The sequence below is a fragment of the Rhineura floridana genome, chromosome 4 (assembly GCF_030035675.1).
Source record: "Rhineura floridana isolate rRhiFlo1 chromosome 4, rRhiFlo1.hap2, whole genome shotgun sequence".
NCBI classification, from domain to species: domain Eukaryota; kingdom Metazoa; phylum Chordata; class Lepidosauria; order Squamata; family Rhineuridae; genus Rhineura; species Rhineura floridana.
Genome location: NC_084483.1, coordinates 172,036,808 through 172,061,803, shown reverse-complemented (window position 1 = coordinate 172,061,803; position 24,996 = coordinate 172,036,808). Strand labels below are relative to the sequence as shown.

Sequence of the window (24,996 nt, the reverse complement as noted above, 5' to 3'; positions counted from 1 at the left end):
CAAAACAGTCCAGTATGCACTGAGCATGTTTAGTAGGGTCCAGGCTCTGGAGAAAGTTGGATGTCAGTTGGAAAACTGGAAAACCAGGGAGAAGGGAGCAAATGTTCTTGCTTGCACCCCTAATAGCTAGTATCTAGACTAGAGGATGGCAAGTCTGGAGCCCCCCTCTTGGGGATAGGGATAAGCCACAACATTTTATTGCAGCTCCCACTTCTACTGATGATGTATGAAACTGCTTATTGTTTTTATATTTATTTATTTATTTATTATTTGATTTATATCCCATCCTTCCTCCCAGCAGGAGCTCAGGGTGGCAAACAAAAGCACTAAAAACGCTTTAAAACATCATAAAAACAGATTTCAAAATACATTAAAACAAAACATCTTTAAAAACATTTTTTTTAAAAGCTTTCAAAACATTTTCTTTCCAAAAAAGATGCAGACTGGGACAAGGTCTCAATGTAAAAGGCTTGTTGAAAGAGGAAGGTCTTCAATAGGTGCCAAAAAGATAACAGAGATGGTGCCTGTCTAATATTTAAGGGGAGGGTATTCCACAGGGTAGGTGCCGCCACACTAAAGGTCCATTTCCTATGTTGTGCAGAACAAACCTCCTGATAAGATGGCATCTGCAGGAGGCCCTAACATGAAAAGTGCAGTGATTGACTGGGTATATAAGGATAAGATGGTCTTTCAGGTATCCTGGTCCCAAGCTGTATAGGGCTTTGTAAACCAAAACTAGAACCTTGAACTTGGCCTGGTAGCAAATGGGCAGCCAGTGCCTTTCAGCAGTGGGGTGACATGTTGGTGATACCCTGCCTCAGTGAGCAGTCTCACCGTTGCATTTTGCACCAGCTGCAACTTCCAAACAAACCTCAAGGACAGCCCCACATAGAGCACATTACAATAACCCAGCCTGGAGGTTACCAGGGCATGGACAACAGTGGTCAGGCTATCCCGGTCCAGAAACGGCCATAGCTATCTTACCAGCCAAAGCTGGTAAAAGGCACTCCTAGCCACTGTGGTCACTTGGGCCTCTAGCAACAAAGATGGATCCAGAAACACCCCAGACTACAGACCTGCTCTTTCAGAGGAAGTACGACCCCATCCAAAGCAGACAACTAACCAATTATCTGAACTCAGGAACCACCAAACCACAGTGCCTCTGTCTTGCTACGATTCAGACCCAGTTTATTGGCCCTCATCCAGCCCACCACCAAATCCAAGCAGTGGTCCAGGGCTTGCATGGCCTCTCCTGATTCAGATGTAACAGAGAAATAGAGCAGGGTATCGTCAGCGTACTGCTGACACCTTGCCCCAAATCTCCTGATGACCGCTCCCAAGGGTTTCATATAGATGTTAAACAGCATGAGGGACAAGATGGTACCCTGTGGCACCCCACAGCACAACTGCCAATGCCGTTCTCTGAAAATGACCTTGGAGATAGGATCGGAACCATTGTAAAACAGTGCCTCCAATACCCATCTTTCCAAGTTGGCCCAGAAGGATACCATGGTCAATGATATTAAAAGCTGCTGAGAGATCAGGTAAGACTAACAGGGTTGCATTCCCCCTGTCCTTTTATGCTTTTCTCCCTTAAAGATACCCATGGCTATTGGCCATTCATGGCTTCAAAGTCCATATATATATATATATATATAGAAAAGTGCAGCAAAAACAAAATCCACATTTGCAATTGTCCTGTCTAGACTAAATGCCTTCTTTATAGGAATTTTGTAACATCAAGCAGTTTAGGAAGATGAGGTGCCAAAAAACCACATAGGCGAGTGTGATAGAGTATAATCCCCAGTTCCCCATTTATGTGGAATTAAGGCTGCCGCAGGCTGACAACTGTCATAGTGTTATATATTCAGCATGTGATAGGAGGTATGGCAATCATACCTCTTTGCTCAACTGTGCTTTAAAATTACACATTTACATTTATACTGGTAGATTATAGTAAATTCTAAACCCCCAAATTTTAAAACTTCATAATTCCTCAGTCAGTCATGTGTCTGGAGGTGTCTGAGACATGCTTTAAGAGCTCTTGCTCGAGTAATACTGTTTGCACATTGCCTAGTAATGGAGAATGTTTTGAACGTACCATAATAACTCATAAAAAAGGGTTATCAAATCCCCTGTATTCTGAGGCACTTGTGTGTTTCAGAACATGATGTCTATCTACAACTCTGTAAATATTACAGTTCCATAGCGACCCTTAGTGGTTGAAATTTTGGTCTGAAATCTCTGTTCATAGGTAGGTAATAACTTTAGTTTCTATATGCTGAATCATGTCAAACTGGACCCGCACAACAGGACTTCGCCTTCCTCTCCTCCCCCTGAAGCCTCCCCATGCACTCCCCAAACTACTCCACAGGGTTCCCTAACCATTCAAAGCAGAGTTTGAGCTGCATGGAGACTGCAGCAGGGAGAAGAGGAAGCATTGGATAGAAACCCCATTCTGCACCCCCCCTGCAAATCCACCAGCATTGACTTACTTACTTACATTTTACTATGACTACAGGAGATAGACAGATAAATATTTGCAATCTTACTCTCTACAAGAGTTTCCAATCTGCTATTCATAGTAAATGAGTTTTCTCTAGTTTTACATAGTAAATTATTTTTTTCTAGCTTTTGGAGACTAGGCTATGTTTAGACTGATTTGAGGCTGTTTCGTGACATTTTGTGGTGTTATTTTTTTGATACTGTTAAAGTTTTTTATTATGTTCTGAATTGAGGTTTTTAAAATGATATTGTATTATTCTTGCAATGGAAGCCTCTTTGAAGTCACCTTGTGATGAAAGCTAGCATACAAATATCTTAAATAAATAAATAAATTTTAATAACTGCATACCGCACTCAAGTGAAACACTTTATGCCATGGGTGGGAGAGTCTCAGGCCTAGGGCCTTCCAGGTCTCTCACCCCGGCCCTTTGGACTCTCCCCAGCCACAAAGCCTCTCCTTGGCCACACTCCGCACTGGCCTTGCTTCACACCCTCCTTGGATGTTTTGCCTGACTGGAACTTGCCCTTGAACTCCGACAATGATTCTGGCTGGTCAGAATGGAGGATAGAGAGCTATTTTATTGACCAGTTTAATGTTTTACCTTCAGAGATTTTAGATGGCAGACTTGCAAGAGTTTCTTTTAAAGATGCTGACTGTATCACCACTCAGAAGTGAAAATGGTCTCTCATGTATTTATCCTTTTCCTATAGTTTTTTCTGGGGGTTGAAGAATGCACAATATATTCTCTAATGAGAATATATTTAGATCAATATTTAGAGAGCTTTCTGAGTATTCTCCTTGAGAGGACCAATACATTTATTACTGAGCAGGTTGGAGAATAACTAGTTATTGTCATGTCTCTTTGACCTGCCATGATTATTAGTGCTTAGTTTGTCATTTTTTATAACTGGTTTAAGTTATTGAGGCTTAATTTTGAATTTTGTCTTATTCACTTTTGTTGTTTGTATTTTGTCTTATTCATCAGTTAACTATAATAAACACCTGATTGACTGGTGAGGAAGGAGATAAGATGGCACAGCCAGGCTGAGTCAGTGAAGGGCCCTTCTGAGCCACTGGGGCCCTCAGCCAGTGCCTGAACTAACTGACCACTGGTGCCAGACCTGGGAAGTAGGCATATTGAATAAATAACTTTTAAATATATGATTCCACTTGATTCTTTGGTGGTGGTAATTAGATAATTGCAGATGTAGATACATAAATACAATGGAAGGCAAGAAAATAAGCCTGGACTGCAACTGAAAACAGCTGCAAGAAGTCCATTGGCTAACTATGGAGTGCACTCTACATTTAGCTTATAGTTATGGAAAGTCTATAATTGCCTGTGATTTTCAGAAAGTTTTGTGAGAATGTAGCCTAAGAGTACTATCCTGTTAAGTCATACTTTCCCCTTAGTGAACAGAATTCTAGATCTCTGCTCATTCAGTAATGCTATCCCAATCCTGTTGAAAACACACACCCACAGTGTGTGGTGTGGAAACTCACATTTTGTAGGAACTACAAAACCCTTTAGTTCTGTGCTTGCTCTCATGAGTAAACCCCACAGAATACAGTGGGCTTTACTTACTTCTAAACAAGATTATTAGGATTATGTTAGCAACCAGCAGTGTTTGTAAAGTACATTTTAAAAAGGAACAAAATAGTTCACTTAAAGTTAATCCAAATGCCCTTTTAGTTCATAATACTAATACTTAGTTCATAAGATGTGGCAGGTGGGGAAAAGAAGCCAAAATGTTAGAAAAAGGATTGCATTGTATATTATTGTGTTTCACTCACCATCACAATTATTCTTTTTAAATTATTCTTTTTATATAGACAATAATTCTTATTGTGCCAATAAAGTTTCTGAAGTTACAGAAATTATAAACTACAGTCATAAAAGTGTTGTTTTTTTTAAAAAGTGCTCCATTATCCTTGTGTGTTCTACAACAAAGGCTCTTTCTACAACAGAGGGTCTTACCATATATGGAGCGAGAAATGCCGATGTCCAAGGTGGATTTAGAAACGGAAGAGGTACCAGAAATCATAGCGTGAACATAATTTGGTTAATGGAACAGACCTGTCGAGCCCCAGCTCTCTCACGAGGATCAAGGAGGGGGGCTGGATGAGCGTCAGAGCCGGCTGCTAGGGCAAGGGGAAGAATCAGACGGTGTTGTGACCTTCGAGGACGAGGCGGGAGGGGGTGTGTTTGACAGTGTGCCAGTTCCCACGGACAGTTCTCCCGCCGAAGAAGACCGCACTCAGCTTCCAGAGGCCCCCATAGAGCCGTTGGGGGCTGTCTTGGCGCGTGCGCCAACTCCACCCCCCCGAGCTCCCCCCTTGGCACGTCAAGCGCTTCCCCACCTCTTGAAGCCGACTCAGTACCTATCGAGGCTGTATTGCCGGACGAGCCAGCGGAGGCATGCCCCCTTCTGCCCCGTGCCGGATGCCGGGAGAAGCGCTTCTATCAGAAGGAGGTTCTTCGAAGGAGTCAGAGATTACGGGCAAAGACCTTTCCTATGTAAGCCTGCTCCACCCTGACTGGGGTGCTGACTCAACTTCCTTCACACGCTGCAGAGTTTACTTAGGCAGCTTAGTTAGGGATTGCAGTGAGCTAGCATAGTGTGCCTATGAAATGTATTGCCTTGGATGTTACTTTAATAGAACAGGAATTGATTCCATTCTCGTCTCCATCTCGTGAGTCTCGCTCTGGGCAAGACAGGACCAAGGAATATCAGAAGAAAATCATCCTGTGCTTTATAGATTATAACAAAGCCTTTGACTGTGTAGATCATGAAAAACTATGGCATGCTTTAAAAGAAATGGGGGTGCCACAGCATCTGATTGTCCTGATGCGCAACCTATACTCTGGACAAGGGGCTACTGTAAGGACAGAATATGGAGAAACCGATTGGTTCCCCATCGGAAAGGGTGTGAGACAGGGGTGTATTTTAACACCCTATTTGTTTAATCTATATGCAGAACATATCATAGGGAAAGCGGGATTGGACCAAGATGAAGGTGTGAAAACTGGAGGGAGAAATATCAATACTTTAAGATATGCAGACGATACCGTACCACTAGCAGAAACTAGTAATGATTTGAAACGAATGCTGATGAAAGTTAAAGAGGAAAGCACAAAAGCAGGACTACAACTGAACGTCAAGAAGACTAAAGTAATAACAGAAGATTTATGCAACTTTACAGTTGACAATGAGGACACTGGGATTACCAATACCTTGGCACAGTCATTAACCAAAATGGAGACAATAGTCAAGAAATTACAAGAAGGCTAGGACTGGGGAGGGCAGCTGTGAGAGAACTAGAAAAGGTCCTCAAATGCAAAGATGTATCTCTGAACACTAAAGTCAGGATCATTCAGACCATGGTATTCCCAATCTCTATGTATGGATGTGAAAGTTGGTCAGTGAAAAAAGCGGATAAGAGAAAAATCAATTCATTTGAAATGTGATGGAGGAGAGCTTTGCAAATACCATGGAGCATGAAAAAGACAAATAATTGGCTGTTAGAACAAATCAAGCCAGAGCTGTCACTAGAAGCTAAAATGAAGAAACGGAGGTTATCATACCGTGGACACATAATGAAAAGACATGATTCACCAGAAAAGACAATAATGCTGGGAAAAGGGAGAAGAAAAAGAGGAAGGCCAAACAAGAGATGGATTGATTCCATAAAGGAATCCACAGACCTGGACTTATAAGATCTGAACAGGGTGGTTTATAACAGATGCTATTGGAGGTTGCTGATTCATAAGGTCGCCGTATGTTGAAATCGGCTTGAAGGCACATAACAACAATCCTTGTGTGATTTAGGATAGCCTGACCACTGTTGTCCACGCACTGGTAACCTCTAGGCTGGATTACTGTAATGCGCTCTATGTGGGGCTGCCCTTGAGGTTGGTCCGGAAGCTGCAGCTAGTGCAAAATGCAGCTGTGAGACTGCTCACTGGGGCAGGGTATCGCCAACATGTCACCCCACTCCTGAAAGAACTGCACTGGCTGCCCATTTGCTGCTGGGCCAAGTTCAAGGTTTTAGTTTTGGTGTACAAAGCCCTATACAGCTCGGGACCAGGATACCTGAAAGACCGTCTTACTCCTTATATACCCAGCTGATCACTGTGCTCTGCAGGTGAGGACCTCTTGCAGATACCATCTTATCAGGAGGTTTGTTCTGTACAATATAGGAAACAGACCTTTAGTGTGGCGGCACCTACCCTGTGGAATTCCCTCCCCTTAAATATTAGGCAGGTGCCATCTGTGCTATCTTTTCGGAGCCTTTTGAAGACTTTCCTCTTCCAACAATCCTTTTAAGTTGAGACCTATCCCAGTCTGTGTCTGTGTTAGAATTGCTTTTAATATGTCTTTTAATATCTTAAACCCTTTTTTAAAAGATGTTTTAAAGGTTTTTTAAAAATGTTTTTAACGTTGTTTTGTTCTAATGTATTTTAAGGTCTTTTTATGATAAAAAAAAGTTTATTACAGTCAAAGACCAGACAATCGTATGATGTTTTAGAGTGTTTTTAGTGTTTCTGTTTGCCGCCCTGGGCTCCTGCTGGAAGGAAGGGTGGGGTGTAAGTAAAAATAATAAATAAATAAATAAATAAAATTTACATTCCTCCCCCTTAAGCATATATTTCATCTGTAAATAGCATTTTTCCATTTTAAGTAGGCAGTAAAAGTCTATGACTAGAGTTTTAGCAATTGAGTAGTTTAGAGGTTATAAGAATCTCCAAATGAATTTGTGAGAAATGATCACAAAGTTGTAACGGCATATACATGTGACTATATAAACCAGGACTGCAGTGCATTTTTTTGCACTAGCTGGCCTTTTCTTTTGTAATTAGTTTAACATATTTTTACATGGAACTCTCACCTCCACAAGCTGTGAAATCTGTGTATGTCTTCCTGGTTCTTTTAAATGCACCCTCAAGTTGTGAAACATAGATAACATCACAAAAGAAAAGCCTGACCAAACAGATTACATCAAAACAGTATTATGCCATGAGGACCAACTGGGAGTAAGCAAGAACTATCTGTAGCACAGTAACAAAAATCCAGGTTTCTCAAATTAAAGGTGCCACTCCACACTTTACCTGGGAAGGAAGGAAAAATCTGTAGTCACTTGGCATCTGAGAAATGGACAATTCCTTCCTGTGTTTTAATATTGCAATCAGTTAAATCCTGAATTTAAAAGTATGTCCCATGGGCCAAGCTTCTCCAAGAGAAAAATGCCATTCCATGTAATACCCTATGATCAGATGTGATAGTTACTGATACTACTTACTGCAGGATGACCACTAAGAATAATAATGAGTGTTCTGCCACCGCTGTCAGAAGCAGTATGTCTCTAAATACCAGGTGCTCTTCATATACAGGAAGAGTTCTGTTGCATACAGGCCTTGCTTGCAGAATTCCCATAGGCATCTGGTTCGCCACTGTGAGAACAGGATGCTGGACTAAATGGGCCCTTGGCTGGATTCAGCAGGGCTCTTCTTATGTTCTTAACCGCACCAGTAGGATTTTTGTGGTAATACATCCCTTGGGGAACAGTACATCATCTCCTGTCTGTTTTATTTATTTTTAATAATTTACATCCTGCTTTTCTCTATCAAAACTGGCCCCAAGTGGCTTATGTGCTTATACAGTATCAGTTTTTGGAGCTGTGATACTCTTGGTTTGGCTGTGTGTGTGTGTGTTTTTAGGATGCATTCCTAAACGTATGAATTAGTACATCCCATTGAAACTAGTGGGACTTGCACATATAGGGTGGAATTCCACTGGTGCAATTGCACTTATGGAAAGCCGTTTGATCCTGCAGAAGAGGAGGGGAAATTGTTTTTGTCAATTTGCTCTTCTACCCACAGCACTCACCACTGCCTTCTACCCTGTTCTAGAGAGTCCCCAACTCTCTGGAGCCAAATTTTCAAAGCGGGCCCCCTTGGAGGAGGGTGAAATCAGCAGAAAGAGCCTCTTCTCTTCCATTAGCAGAGGCAGCCTTGGATCAAAAGGACAAAAGCCCTTCTATGCATGCAGGGGCACCAAATGGATTCCACCTATAGAATTTTGTGCCGTTGATATTGCTTCTGTATTTTTATAATTGTTTTATCAAACACATTATTGTTAGCCACTCTGAACGACTTTTCTGCTGATAGAAAACTGATGTAGGGTTTCATGAAATGAATTGCTCTTCTTGCTTGTCATGTCACTGTTATGTAACTTCTCCCTCAATCTCTGGAAGCAGTTAATTTCACAAATTTATTGAAACTCTGCAGAAACAAAAACACCAAGCTCATCTAAACTGAAGAGCCCTCTCTGCAGCATTTGCCAGCCACGGACATATGTTTCCAAAGTCTTGCATGGTATAAGCCTGGTTTTGTGCTGTACATCTTAATTTATGATATTCTCAGTGAACAAAATGTGTAGGAACGACAAACAAGTATGTTCCAACTTCTCTTCCTCCGTGCCACTGGCACTGAACTGGAATACGTTACAATGTACTTTTTGTAGTCATATTTTGTAGTCATATTTTTTTTCAGATCCTATTATTAACATCTTTACAAATACAGCAAGCCCGGGATCAGTGAAGGGCAAAACAGTGGAAAATGAATTTCATCACAGAAAAATTAATATAAATATTACACATCCAATCTCTCAGTCACTGCTTTAACAAATAACTAATATACCACACTGAAAATATTAATAGTACAATTAAAATCCATAACAATATGAGACTGCATTCCTATATGTGTCTACTCAGAAATCCCATTGACTTCATTTGGGACTTTCTCACAGTCAAGTGTGCTGTACACACTTGCCAGGGAGTAAATCCACTGAACTCGAGGCAACTTATTAAGCCACTGTCAGGTCACATATGCATAGATAAATGCCCACTGTGGCATTTAATACCATCACTTTGTTTAGAGATACATGACAAAGACTCTTCATTTAGCACACAGCAAATATGGGAGAGGACACAGAAAGGAAGCTGGGAGTAACTGTCTGGCTTCCAGACTGGTTCTGAGAATTTCTAGGGCTGATAGAGGCCTACCTTAGTAAGTTCAGTGGTACTTCAGGTTGCATATTATACTAGGCTGGATTACTGTAATGCCAACAGGGTATCGCCAACATGTCACCCCACTGCTGGGATAGCCTGGACTAGGATAGTCTGACCACTGTTGTTCATAAACTGGAAAGAGCAGGTCCGTAGTCGGGGGGTGCTCCTGGATCCATCTTTGTTGCTAGTGGCGCAGGTGACCTCAGTGGCTAGGAGTGCCTTTTACCAGTTTCGGCTGGTAAGAGCTGCAGCCATTTCTGGACAGGGATAGCCTGACCACTGTTGTCCATGCACTGATAACCTCCAGGCTAGATTACTGTAATATACTGTATGTGGGGCTGTCCTTGAGGTTGGTCTGGAAGTTGCAGCTGTAGCAAAATGTGGCGGCGAGACTGCTCACTGGGGCAGGGTATCACCAACATGTCACCCTGCTGCTGGAAGAATTTCACTGGCTACCTATTAGCTACTGGGCTAAGTTCAGGGTTCTGGTTTTGGTATACAAAGCCCTATACAGCTTGGGACCTGGATACCTGAAAGACCATCTTATCCCTTATATACCCAGTCGATCATTGCACTCTGCAGGTGAGGGCCTCCTGCAGATACCATCTTATCAGGAGGTCCGTTCCACACAACATAAGAAATGGACCTTTAGTGTAGTTGGCACCTACCCTTTGGAATTCCCTCCCCTTAAATATTAGACAGGTGCCATCTCTGTTATCTTTTCGGCACCTACTGAAGACCTTTGTCTTTCAACAAGCTTCTTCAGCAGAGGCCTTATTTCTAACACAGTCTGTGTCTGTGTTAGAATTGCTTTTTAGGATGTTTTTAAAGCTTTTTTTTAATATGTTTTTAAAGATGTTTTGTTTTAATATGTTTTTGTTGTAATATATTTTAAAGTCTGTTTTTATGATGTTTTAGAGTGTTTTGGTGCTTTTTTTTTGCCACCCTGGGCTCCTACTGGGAGGAAGGGTGGGAGATAGATAGATAGATAGATAGATAGATAGATAGATAGATAGATAGATAGATAGATAGATAGATAGATAGATAGATAGATAGATAGATAGATAGATAGATAGATAGATAGATAGATAGATACTGGCTCTAATGGGACTTTGAGGGATTATAAGATGCCACTTGAATGTTGTGGGAAACAGACAGAACCATAAGAAAGAGCCCTACTGGATCAGACCAAAGGCCCATCTAGTCCAGCATCCTGTTCTTACATGGGCCAATCAGATGCAAATGGGAAGGCTATAAGCAGGACATAAACTAAGCAGCACTCTCCTCACTTGTGATTCCCTGCAGCTGATATTTAGATCCATGCTGCTTCCAATGCTACGGGTAATACATAACCATCATGGCTAGTAGCCCCCAACAGCCTTAGTTATCCTCCATGAATTTCTCTTAACCCTTTTAAAAGCTATATAAAGATCAAATCACGAACATTAAGTGAATCATGACACTGCAGAGTAAAATTAACATAAGTTCACCTGCATCAGTAGTAACTTGTCACAGAATAATGACTGTAAAAAACAAAATTCTTGGAAACAATTACAGGTCTTTTAAAACTGCTGCCTGCGTTTAAATGTTTATGTAACTTTATTATTGTGAGTCACCCTGGATTCCTTTGGAGAGGAAATGTAGCTTATATATTAGAATAAATTAAAAAAATACTGTAGCTCTATTAATGAATATGGTTGATACATTTTAAAGTGCTAATTAATGGAACTATTAGAATAAGTACTGGCAGTACCAGCAGGACACTTTAGTTGGTATTATGTTTTGATGTCAACATATTGATGTAAGAACTAGTAGACATTGTCTAATTGTTAGGAATTGATTAGGAAAGTGTGATTTGTTATTGTATTTTCATTGAAAGTTGAAATTGTTGCTTTTTAATAATGTTATTACTTTGTTATTTAATTTTTGTAAATTGTATTGTTTTTATTGATATGTACTTTTATATTTGTGTTTATTTTTTGTAAGCCGCCTTGAGGGCCTTTTGGCCAAAAGGTGGGATAGAAATAAACTATAACAACAACAACAACAACAATAAGGACCTGGCTCTTTTGTAGAACTTTATGTATGCTCTCTGATTATCAGCCAACAGTGACCAGGTGAACTAGCTCTACAGGAAGGAAGAGAAGGACAAGCCCTTCTGACTCTTGAGACTTTGTGCTTGTATTTGCTGAACTGGGTCAACTAAGAACCAGCACATACGTGACAACATATCAGAGGCTGCCGCTTTGAAGATGCATTTTTATGATAGATTAACTGGATTATTCATTACTATCCTAGACCAATACACCCATCTAGTGGCAAATATTAATATAGCAGCTATAGTAATATAGCAGTGTACCTGCAGGATACACGACTACACTTGATTTTTTACTTTAAAAAGCAACTGATAACTCATCTGTTTTAGGTTGGAAGTCCAACAATCAAAAAATTAATAACGGGCATTATTCTATGACAGCACAGAAGCACTGTACTCTCCCATACACATACATGTTCTCTCTCACACACATTCTCACCCCTTCTCCCAACATTTCTGGGGCAGATGTGTCTAGATAACTTAACCAGCTCCAGTTGCAAATTTGCAGAACCATGAAAAGGTATGTTTGAGCTGAATGCAATAAGGCTACTTCCAAACAAGCGCCACTACAGTGACTTGATGTTTCAGAGATAAGAACTTATTTTGTACTCTCTAGGGATGAGGGAGAAATTTAATTCAGTTGGCATTTAAAGGTGAATCTACCAGATTGGCACTTTCTAAAGCATTAAGAGAACCGAAACACAGCCATCTTTCAAAATTTGAACACATCCGAATTTTGCAATACAGTTCTCCAATCAGTTCAAGACCAGATTCCCGCAATCCACTATATGTGGCGCTTCCCTTGCACTTCACCCAGAAATGTCAGTTAGTGAAGAAGACCAGTTTACTTGGAGGACTGTCTTATCCCATATGTGCCCACTTGAGTACAGACAGTCACTGTTACAGGTGCTGCATAATACTCATTCCACACTTGTAAGAAATTGTTCTTTTAGTGTGACAGCACCTACTCTTTGGGAATGATATCAAGCAGGCGCCTTTGCTGTATTCCTTTCGGCACCTGCTTAAAACTGTTCTGTTGAGGCAACCCTGTCCAGACACATAGATGTTGCTGTGTTTTAATCTTTTTAGTCTGTTGCTGTTTTAATTGTTTTAAAAATGTTCTTAATTACTTTTTTCACTGTTTTATCAATAATTTTAATATTCTTTGTAAACCACTTAGAGATTTTTTTACAACCAAGTGATATATAAATTCTGTTAAATAAACTAAAGAATGTTTAGAAAAATGCATATATTAGGAGAAAGCGTACATTAAAATGAATATGTTAGTGAAAATAACATACCAACTTTTTTATATTAGGAGAAACTGCTTGCAAAAATGGGTACATTAGTCAAACCTGCCTGCAAAAATATCTCTGTTAGGAGAAATTCACACTAAAATGCTGAAAAGTTTTCATGAGGATTTTTCTTTTAAAAATGCAAATTGCTGTAGAAATGTGGAGAACTGAATTTTAAACTGGAAAAATGAGAAAGGGGGAGAACAGAAATGGACAAATCCTTCCTTCCCTCATACTCACTAAACTTCACCAGTAGCCTTAAAGAACTTGGCTCCTCAAAATTATCCAGAACTGTGGGGAAAATTGTAAATGAAATAATAATAACAATAATAATTCTTGTTGTTGTTGTCTGCCTCTCACCCGAAATGCAGGTCCCGAGGTGGATTACATAAATTTAAAAATACAAACATACATAAAACCATACATAAACAAATCCATGAAATCCTTTAAAACTTTAGTACAATGGCATAAAGGGGTAGAAATTTAACCAAATGCTTGCACAAAAAGATGGGTCTTCAACAGCAATCTAAAAATGGGAAGAGAGGGGGCTGATCTTACCTCATGGGAGGGCATTCTATAGTCTAGGGGCCATGTGATGTTCCTGTATTAATGTAAATATGGTAAGTGCTGTTTGTATAGAAGATATATGGTAAGCGGAGTGAAAGAGGAGGGGGGAGTAGATGAGCAGTAGAATGCAGGATGATTGGCTGAGCGTTTGAATGGCTGAGAGTATAAATGGAAGAATGACAGTTGAATCTGGGTGGATGTTGGTGGTGGGTAGTGGAAGTTAGTTGGTGAATGTGAGAGAAAGAAGGTGTTTGGTAGTGGATGTTAGGAGAGTGTGGAGAAAGAGGGAATTGGAGTTCTAGTTAATAATAAGTCAAGTATCACAGGAATAGATGAAACCATATGCTTATGTACCATTATAAAAGTAATCTTGTTATTTCTGATATTTAATAAATACTATTTTGGTTTACCGAAGGCCTGATCCTTGGCTGGGGTTTTCACAGACCAGAAGGGAGGGCAAGGTAATTACCAAGGCTGAAGGGAAACAGTAACGAATGGTGGCAGCGGTGAAGAGAAGAATAATAACATTACAAGTATCCAGCGCAACCCAGAGTTATATGAGTTATCTATATAGATACAAAGGGGTTGGGAACAGCATAAGCACGCAGTCACAAAAGTAACCAGATAGAGAGAGACTCAGGCAAAGTCTCTAGGAACATTGGTTATAGGACGTGACTGGTGGTGCTGCCTAGCAGGGGGATCTAGTGAGATCTGTGCTAGAGCAGAGAGAGAAACCATAAAAAGGACAGTCCGGACTGCCTTGCAGGCAGGAAAATGAAATTGACTAAGGGTGTGTGAGTGTCTGTAATCCAAAAGGAAAGCTTCTATTTCTGTTCTCCCCCCCTCTCCCTCCACTCTGGATGCCTGGAAGCAAAGACCAATACGTTGAAGAAGGGCATTTGATGCGGGGGGTGAGGGGTGGGAGGTGGAGGTTAGGCAAAGATAAATATTTTCTCCCTTGAAAAAGTTTACAAACAACCACAATTGCAGATCTCACCCTGAGCGGCTGCCCAGTTTGCAGATTGGCTAAAAATTAACCGCTGTAGCAGCTTCTGCGCAAATGCGCTTTTTTGCATCTGTGCAGTAGAAGTTGCAGGGGGGGCCCCAACACCACACCATTGCTCTGATAGGTTCCTTTTTCCCGGGCTTTCCCCAGACATTTGTGCACATGCGCAACAGTGGAAATGCGTGATTGGCTGAGAATGAGGGAAGGGATATGGGGAACCGCCCAAGAACCGCCCATCAAATGCCCACAGCTGTAAAGTCCACGGTATTGCATCCGAGTGCCTGAAGGTACAGTGGATGATTCCCGGTTTTAAAAAGCAAATCGCATGATTTGCGGTATTGCAGGAGCGGATTTAACCGCGTGAAAATGTGCAAAAACGCGAGGCGTCATATGGACGACCGAAAAATAATGAAAACACAAAGCGATCATGTCACACATTTTACAGTCGTCTGGATGAGCCCTTAGTGTTGATTCCATGCCTTTTATGGAATTTCACCCTCAGCAAAAGATTTTCTGAAGTGCCATGAAATGCAAAAAGACAGGCAGCGTAGATACAGAAACCATGAAAGCTTCATGAGTTTCTAATAATCAAAACATCAAAACCAATTGTACAGTCCTAAAAAACAATCTTCCGTTACAATGAAGAATCATGAGAATTTGAAACAACTGTTTTTTAAATTGTGAGAATTTGAAGCAATAGTGGGCTAAAGTTCTTAAGCTACAGTCTTACATAGGTGGCTATTGAATATACTTTTGTTTAAGAATATTTTCATTGAAGTGTGACCCAGTCATTTTATGGAATAATAAATGGACAACTGCAGAAACGGTTTTAGTACCTTTTAAAATTGCAAAATAAATAAATACCACAAAGTTATTATGGACTCTGTAAGCCTTAGTTCTGTAAGAAAGCACTTACGATTTTGCTGACAGTCCTACTTTGCGTTTCAAGAGTTGAAATACATTCTTCTTCACATTTCCAAATTTTCTCTTCAGCCCTGAAAACTAGTGGCATACTTTTTATTTAGAAGTACAATGTGAGTTCTCCGAGTTGCCTGGAAAGTCTTCAGTGACCCTTGTGTGACCTGGAGGTTGTACAAGGCTAACCTACACTTTTTGTTTTTGTCTGTTTTGAAAACTTTCCTTTACAAAAATATCAGCATAAGAGGACAGGAAAACAGTTGCCACAATCAGAAATAACAGCTCACATTGCAGAAGGAAATGCTAAAATGTATAATGGAAATGTTCTACATAGTGAACAGTAGTACAATAGAGCAAGTCACTGCAGGAGCTTGTAGAATTCCTGCCCCTCAAAGTTTACAACATTAAGCTAAATCAATACCTGTACTTAAAGTAATGGTGAAAGACTTGATGACATTTTAAAGTTCAATTCAGCCCTGCCATTTAATGATCCTGTAAAGCCATGGTAATAAAGGATGCTGAGTTGTGATCCAGAGCTTGGAAAAGTTACTTTTTTGAACTACAACTCCCACCAGCCCAATCCAGTGGCTATGCTGGCTGGGGCTGATGGGAGCTGTAGTTCAAAAAAGTAACTTTTCCAAGCTCTGTCGTGATCAAAATAACAGACATGTGTTAAAATGGCTTTATATAGCTCAAATTTTAAACTTCCTGCTCTGAATTTAATAGAACTTTGAAGAGTTCTGAAAGTGGTTAGAAAATACTTTCCCCACAGCCTCCACTGTTGACGCCATCGCCTCCCAAGCCTATTTGATTTATATTGGTGGCAACATGGCTAATTTCTCTGAGCAGTGAGATGTTCTAGGGCAGAAGGTGGGAACCCTGTTTCAGAGCAAAGGCCACATTCCCATCTTGGCAACCTCCTGGGGCACACATGCCAGTCGGGGCAGGGCCAGAGGCAAATGTGCACAAAGCAACACATATACATTTTACCTTTGTGTTGCAGCCTAGTTTCTACGCACATATCCCTCTCTATCCTCCATTCATGCAACCACGAAGCATTAACAGAGTTCAAGGACACTTTGCAGCCAGGCAAAAACACTCAAGGAGGATATGATGCAGGGTCGATGAGGAATGTGGCCTGCAGAAAGGGGTGTGGCTGAGGAGGAGGTACAGCCTGGGAAGAGCCTAGAAAAGATGATCAGATGGAGAGGCCTGGAGGGCTGCATTTGCCCCCCAGACCTGAAGTTCCCTAACCTTGTTCTAGAGGCAGATTTCCTTTGAGCTACACATATACTAAGCACACTTTAAAAAAAAAATGTTGAATGCTGCCACTTTTCTTTGAAAGGAAGAACAGCTGTGTGGGGCCTTGATCCAGACTGAGTCCCATGTGATTTTTCTGCCAAAAATCACCCCTGGTTGCTATTTGTCCTTAAAGATGTTGCATCCAGTAAACAGCAGTTTCTGGAGTAAATAGCAGTGGGGGAGGGGGCTGGCGACATTAAACAGGCACCTGTCAATCCTATTATCTTATCTGTCAACCAACAATGCCTTTCTAAAATGATCCATGAGTTGCAGGTCGTTTCTGTTGGGTACTTTCTCTGCTAACACGCATAATAAAGGCAAACCATGTTGACTTTCAATAATATTTGCTTTATTTATCAATACAATAGAAAAGCATAGTGAAAGCAAATATACTCCCATAAGCAGACAGTGCAGCCTGCAACAGATTCCCAGAGGGATATGCAGTCTTCCAAAGGATGCACCCCAATTTAGGCTAACCTCTCTCTCTCTCTTATATACTCATATGCATGCATGCCCATCCACACTCTGCCTCTGCCTTCCTATTCCCTGCCTTCCTGTTGTTTTATTGTCTTTCTGCTTGTTCCTTAACTGGAGGGGTGTCACTTTCTCCAAGCTCTGATGGGTAGCCTTTTCAAAACACAGAGGATTGCATCCAGAAAAAATCAAGAAGAATTCTGCTTGTGCAATGGAGCTGTCCTGGCTCCTCTCTTCCTCCATTACACTCCCCTATAAGAACATAAGAAAAGCCCTGATGGATCAGGCCAGTGGCCCATCTGGTCCAGCATCCTTTTCTTACACTGGTCCACCAGATGCCTATGAGAAGCCTGCAAGCAGGACCTGAGCACAAGACCACTCTCTCCTCCTGTGGTTTCCAGCCACTGGTATTCAGAAACATACTGCTGAAAATGGTGACAGAAGATGGCCATCATGGCTAACAGCCACTGATAGCCTTATCCTCCATTAATTTGTCTAATCTTCTTTTAAAGCCATCCTGTTGGTGACCATTACTGACTCTTGTGGAAGAGAATTCCATAGTTTAACTATGCACTGTGTGAAGAAGTACTTTGCCTATCTCAAATTTTCCAACAGTCAGCTTCACTGGATATCCACAAGTTCTAGTGTTATAAGAGAGGGAGAAAAACTTTTCTCTATCCATTTTCTCCACACCATGTGTAATTTTATACATTTCTGTCACGTCACCTCTTACTTGCTTTTTCTCTAAACCAAAAAGCCCCAAACGTGGTAACCTTTCCTCATAGGGGGAGTTGCTCCATCCCATTGATGGTTGCCCTTTTCGGAAACTTTTTCAGCTCTGCAATATCCTTTTTGTGGTGGAGAGGACTGTACACAGCATTCCAGGTGCGGTAGCACCATAGATTTGTACTGTGTAATAGCTTTATGATATTGGCAGTTTTATTTTAAAGTTCTTTCTTAATGATGCCTAGCATGGATTTCACCTTCATCATAGAGGCCACACTATGCCCTGCCAAAGCAACTCCGGATAGTTGATGAACCTTCTGGAACTGTGTTAGGGTTTTTTTGGGAGGGTGCAACAGAATGAAGAAACTGAAAGAATTTTATAGGGCTGCTTTGGGTAAGTTGAAGTGTTTTCCCACTAGCATATAACATCTTTAGATCCAAGCAAGAAAGACACTCAGCCATTGGCAGACCACATCCTAACCATTAGCTTCCATTGACAATACAAACGAATTGATGGCCAGCAATGGTAACAACATATTCATGTTTATTCAGAAATAGCCTACATGATGTGGAGAAAATGGATAGAGAAAAGTTTTTCTCTTTCTCTCATAACAGTAGAACACATGGACATCAAATAAAGTTGAATGTTAGAATGTTCAGGACAGACAAAAGAAAGCTTCACACAACACACAATTAAACTCCGGAATTCGCTCCCACTAGAGGTACTGATGGCCACCAATGTGGAGGGCTTTAAAAGAGGAATCACAAGTGGGGAGAATGCTGTTGCACTCAGGTCCTGCTTTCAAGCTTCCCACAGGTATCTTGTTGGCCATTGTGAGAAAATAATGCTGGACTAGATGGGCCATTGGCCTGATCCAGCAAGCCTCTTCTTATATTTTATCAATGGATATTTAGCAAAGATGGCTATATGGAACCTTCAAGTTCAGAAGCTGCCTACCTCAGAATATCTTATGGGAGGAAACACAAACAGGGAAATAGTAACAATAAATATTGACATCAAACTGTTTTGGGCTTCCTTAAGCAATTGTAGATGATGGACACAAATTTTACAAGACACAGCTTCTATAGATGGTAATGTGTATTACTTCATTTACTTCAGTCCTGCTGCATTTTGGGGGTCCGCCTGCTCAGTCTGCTTGCTCTGAGTCCATGGTTCTGAAACACACTTTGTCAGACAGTCAACTGAATCTCTCTTTAATCAGGAACTATTTTATTAAATCAAATAACCAAATGGCATACAGAATCTCCAAGAAAGCTCACAGTCTTTAGGGGTAGTGAACTGAGGATGGTGATAATAATGGAGAAATTTGATAATAGATGATTCTGTTGTTGGCTATAGGACTGTTGAGAAGGTAGGTTCAATGGGGACATAATCCTTTTGAGAAAGACAGGTTTTAAGAGAGACAGCTTTGAAGATTGCTTGGTGGGAAAGAGAGCTTCTGAGGGACAGATAGTTCTGGCAGAGCGGGTGAGAAATAAAATAAGTGTCATCCTCTGGAGCAGTGATTCTCAAACAGTGTGCCCAGGCACACTGGTGCGCCCTAAGAGGTGGCTAGGTGTGCCTCAAATATTATGAAAGTATATTTTAAAAATGAGAAGAAACCCATTTGTATAGGGTAAGTAATAGTTTTCTATAGTTTGTTATTTTTATTCATAGTTTAAAATATATTAATATATTTTTAATTTTGTACACGAAGTGCACCAGAAAATTTTTATATGTTTTACAGTGTGCCGCGAACCAAAAAAGTTTGAGAACCGCTGCTCTGGAGCCACAAGGCCTACTGCCAGCTTTTCCGATAGCTGAAACAAACTGAGGCAGGTTTTTGGAGAGAAAAACTAACTACAACAAATTATTATTATTATTGTTGTCTTTATTTGTACCCCACCATTTTTCCAAAACTGGAACTCATGGCGGCTTCCAGATAAAAAATACATATAATTAAAAACATACAAAATCTACATTAAATTAAGATTAAACTATTTCCAATATTAAAACCATACACACATATAGCTAAAAGAGTTCAAACTAGTTTAAAAATAATATAATAGACATTAGCAATGCAGCACCCTTCACGCCCTATCCTTAGCCTTGTTGGAATATTACCTCCCTAGGAAGGGAATTCCAAAGCCTAGGGGCAGCCACAGAGAAGACGCTCTCACGTGTCGCTACTAGTCGTACCCGAGAAGATGTGGGTATTGAGAGAAGGGCCTCTCCTGAGGATCTCAGGGCCCGGGCAGGCTCATACAGGGAGATACGGTCTGATAAATAGCTATATGCTCCCTTAACTATGATGTAACTTCCTGTCAGGTGATATAAATTCTAACTACAGTAGGGCCCCACTCATACAGCAGGTTACGTTCTGGACCCCCGCTGTAAAGCGAAAACCGCTGTAAAGTGGAACCCATTGAACAGAATGGTGCACAATGCCCCAAAACCACCATAAAAGCGGAACAAGCGCCGTATGAGTGGGGCTTTAGTTTAATTGTGTCTAATTGAGACTGTAGGGCCCCGCTTTACAGCGCTTCGCTAATACAGCGGTCTCAATTAGACGCAATTAGGCTAAAGCCCCATTCATACGGCGCTTGTTCTGCTTTTATGGTGATTTTTGGGCATTGCACGCCATTCTATTCAATGGGTTCCACTTTACAGCGGTTTTCGCTTTACAGCGGGGGTCCGGAACGTAACCTGCTGTATGAGTGGGGCCCTACTGTAGTTAGAACTTATATCACCTGACAGGAAGTTACATCATAGCTAAGGGAGCATATAGCTATTTATCAGACCGTATCTCCCTGTATGAGCCTGCCGGGGCCCTGAGATCCTCAGGAGAGGCCCTTCTCTCAATACCCACATCTTCTCGAGTACGAAGGGAGCATATGGCTTGGCCTGTAGAGTCTACCCTAATAAGTGCATTGTTTAACACAGGAGCCGGCGGTTCCCTACGTTCCATCCTAAACCCCATGAAGGCAGCACACTTCTGAGTGGAGTCCTGGATTTCTGTCCCCAAAGTCCTGTCCTGTGGGTGTGGGGCCCACTGGATATTTCGGGAGGGGCCATAACCGGAGTTGGATTGTTGTAGCTCAGTGGTAGAACACCTACTTTGCATGCTTTCCCAGGTTCAATCCGCAGTATCTCCAAGTACAGCTGGGAAGGACTCCTGCCTGGAAGCTGCCAGTCAGTGTAGGCAATAATGAGCTAAATGTGCCAATGATCTGACTGTACTAGGCAGCTTCCTATGTTCCGATACGAAGGTCGCAGACCTGCGCGTAAGGAATCGGAAACTGCTAATTTCCTAGTAGGAAAGAACTTTAAAGCCTCGCATAGGCAGACAGGAGTGCGTCTGTGCATATTCACTTGCAGTTTCAGGCAAATGTTGAAAATGCACCTCTTTACCCTGTCCCTGGTCTTTGACACCTGAGATTTTTAGGACCCACCCTATTTTATGGTTTAGGTTGTTTTTAATTGTTTTTAAATGCTATATTTTAAAATTGTTGTAACCCACCCTGGGACCTTCAGATGAAAGGCTGGTAATAAATGTTTAAAAACAACAACAAGTGTGTGCTTCTGCGTGTGGTGACACGCAAGGAAGGAACTGACAAATGGGCTACAGCCGCCTATACTGAAGGGCGAGGCGGAGGGTGTCGAGCAGGCGTCACCTGCACAATTCCTCCCAAGCAAGTTTTGCCTAACGCCGCCTTCAGACCGATCTCGCGAAGGAGCAGCCACTTCGGTAGTTTGTCCCTTGCGGAGTCCCCTCCTCCAGGTGCCGCGCGTTGCTATGGCATTTCTTGCCACAGAGAGCAGCAACATTTTCGGCCGGGAAGAGGGTCGAAGGCCGCTGTAGAGGCGCTGGAGGTGCGGCGAGGCCTTTCTCGGCCGCCTGGCTAGAGAGGAGGAGAAGACGCGAGGGAGGCCTCCTCAGCTTCTACTCCCACGTCCCGAGCTGGCAGCCTTTCCCTCGGCGCGGCTGGTGCCTGTTGTGGCGGGATACGCGGCCTCGCTGGACGCTCCTTTTTCTCCCCCAGCCCCGCCGCCGCCGCCTCCTTGCCTCGACTCCGGGGCGGCGGCGGCGGCGGCTGGAGGCGGCGGCGACAGGCGGTGCTCGGAGCAAGAGTTGCTGCTGGGAAAAATGGCGGGGAACGGCGCGGGCTTTGCCGGCGCGGGCAGCGGGGAGATTATCCAGCTCAATGTCGGAGGCACCAGGTGAGGAGAAGGAGGTGGGGGGTAGCAACATGGCTATGGGATACAAAGAGGGCGAAATGAGACGGGGAGCTTGGATGCCTTTAGAAAGAAAATGCCTTTGGTCGAGGCAGGGCCTGGGAAGACTACGAGAGAAAGCCGAGAAGCGAGCGGGTAAAATACCACCCCATTCATGCTAGTGGAACTGGGCTGTGCGAGGATACTACCTCAGTAACAAATGCATTTATTTATTTATTACGTTTATGACCCGCCCTTTCACCCAGTAGGAGCCCCCTTAGGATATATGTACAGTATGTGTAGGTTGTGGGCTACTAGAATCATGTGAATTGATTTTTTAAAAAGAAACTGGCAGTGTCAAGGCGGGAAAAATAGCCCCCAATAAAAAGAGAGAGAGAGAAGCCTAACATGTTTATGACTTACACAAAACAAAAACGCCAAATAATCACGAGATCTGGTGGTGTTGGAGTAGCAAGAAAATGATTGCAGTGATCCCTCGCTGCAGCGGGAGCTCTGAGAAATTGTGCACTGCATAAACAAGACTGCATAACTCTATTCTACATTAAGTGCCTGCCCTTTGTATTCATTCATAACTGCTGGAGTGAATTAGAATCTCTATTTCATTCAGAAATATGTACTGAAACAGTAGAACGAAAAAGCTCTCTGTTAAGCCCGCTTTCACTCCTCTTACTGTAAACACAGTAAATAGGTTGGTTAAGAAGTTAACAGATATGTTGTAAGCATTCTTGAATGTGCCATCAGAGAACGAACTAAAAGGCCGTACAAATTAGCTCCCCTGCTAAACTAGGGCTATCTTGCCATTGCCATCTCTCAGGCTAACTTCAGTAGAGTCCACTGCTAGAAGATGTGTGAATGAAACAGTAATCAAATTCACCAAATCAATTTACCATTTGTACATAGGTAGGGATATTTTGTACAAATATGAAACCGTCTTGTCAGGTATGAAGGAAGTGTGTGTATAAAATGTATTTGTGAATCTAGGCACTTTTCTGTTTGTTAAAATAGACAAAAGTTTTTTTAAGCTACCATGAAAAATGATAAAATTCATAAATTCAGTATGTGTCCTTAAAGTACGCAGCAGTGGGATTCTGATCTTTTTCCAGTTAATATTTTTCAGTGGCGCACTGATAAACCCAAGTGTACTGTTCATACTTGAAGAGACACTGGTGTGTACTATGTATAGGTATTTCTGCTACCATTACAGAGCTCAGTTACAACAAAGATTTTGTTGGAATAAATGCCTGAACAGTGAATCTTGTTGAAGCTAGGGTTTGAAACCTTCTCCATGAACAGGGGCAAGAAATTGGAAAGTTTTTAGTTAACATGGAATACTATGGTTTTTCATTTATTCACTTTGAGAAGTGTTATACAATTGACTTCTAGGGTTATACTCTGACCAATGGCTTCTCTTAGCCTTCCTGTCTAATAGGGGACTCTGCCAGTGTCTTGGTAACTGCTAGACTTAAAACTTTAGTGAGGGATTCAGTCTCCTGATGCTGTTTTTATTGGATTGCCAGCCACACAAATGGTGCATTAAGATGGGGGGGGGTGTTGCACAGAAATGTTTGTCTGTACCTGGATGCTACAGAAAATACTCAAGTAATGAAAACAAATAGGTTTATTTTAAAAAATTAAATACTAGCCTCACTTTTTAAGGAGCCATCATTGGATGTTTAGGTGCTAGTCCTGAAATGGGCTCAAGAAATACTGCAGATTTCTTGGGTGTGGAGCAGCCAGATGTCTGGGATATTTCCAGCTTGGATTAGGAACCAGAAAAAGTCTTCTCTTACCTGTAGAGACTACAGTCCCAAATCTTGTCCTGTTGAGTCTCTCAGATCTAGAAACTGCTGAGGTCTGCTCAAATGTAAGACTTACAGTACTTGGCATTTATGTAGAACATTTCAAATGTTCTTAAGTACTTCGGATAAATTAGATCAGTAATTCTTACGCTAGAATTGTAAGGTTAGCTAGTGTCTCTATATTGCTGGAGAGAGGAGGGAGAGGTGCCTTACCTAATGCTATGTAGTGAGTGTTTGGCCAGGTGAGATTTGAAATGGTGATCGTCCAGTTCACCTCCTTAGCCTATAATTGATTTTCAGTGAGGCAAGGTGGAAATTGCTGTTTTCACATATGTCTCCAATGCAGGACAGAGACTGTGAATTGGAAGTATGATTAAATGCCTATCTAGATGTGATGTACAGCTCAAATTGTTTATTTTTGTCAAGTTGTTTTGAGACTTTGTATTTTATACAGTGACTAATAAATTGTTATATGAACAAGAAGTAGAAAATTGCTGTTAATTTGACATTAATCCTATGGTTAGTGTGTGTATAACAACATAAGCGCCTGCTGGATCAGGCCAGTGGCCCATCTAGTCCAGCATCCTGTTCTCACAGTGGCCAACCAGTTGCCCATGGGAAACCCATAAGCAGAATCGGAGTGCAAAGACAACTCTCCCCTCCTGCTGTTTCCAGCAACTGGCATTTGAAAGCATAGCCATCTTGGCTAGCAGCAGCATGAAAAAGGGTGCCTAAGAACTCATAACATGTTTTGCTCTAATGCCGGTCTATAGTTATAATGCAACAGGAAATCAAGATAATAAACATGTTAAGTGATAGGTGCCTAATTACAGTATAACTAAAGTTGTGCAGCGCTTCTGCTGAGCTGTACAGAAGACATTGTTTTGGATAAGAACTTAGGGAAATTCATGGAAGAGAAGTTTCCTGTTCCCTTTTCTCTCCCCTACAGCCCCATACATCCTATTCCATGTAGTTCAGATGGGCCTCCTAACCTCTGAGA

General features: G+C 41.7%; 1 protein-coding gene across 1 annotated transcript in view; it reads left to right on the top strand.

Annotated features, from left to right (window-relative positions):
- The first annotated feature begins 21,549 nt into the window (after nt 1-21,549).
- The window catches only part of KCTD3 (potassium channel tetramerization domain containing 3), a 68,410-nt gene continuing 64,963 nt past the window's right edge, over nt 21,550-24,996 (top strand). The window contains exon 1 of the mRNA XM_061625200.1: nt 21,550-22,182. Within this exon, the coding sequence (XP_061481184.1) occupies nt 22,109-22,182 (74 nt within the window). The 5' untranslated portion in view covers nt 21,550-22,108. The remainder of the gene's footprint in view (nt 22,183-24,996) is intronic.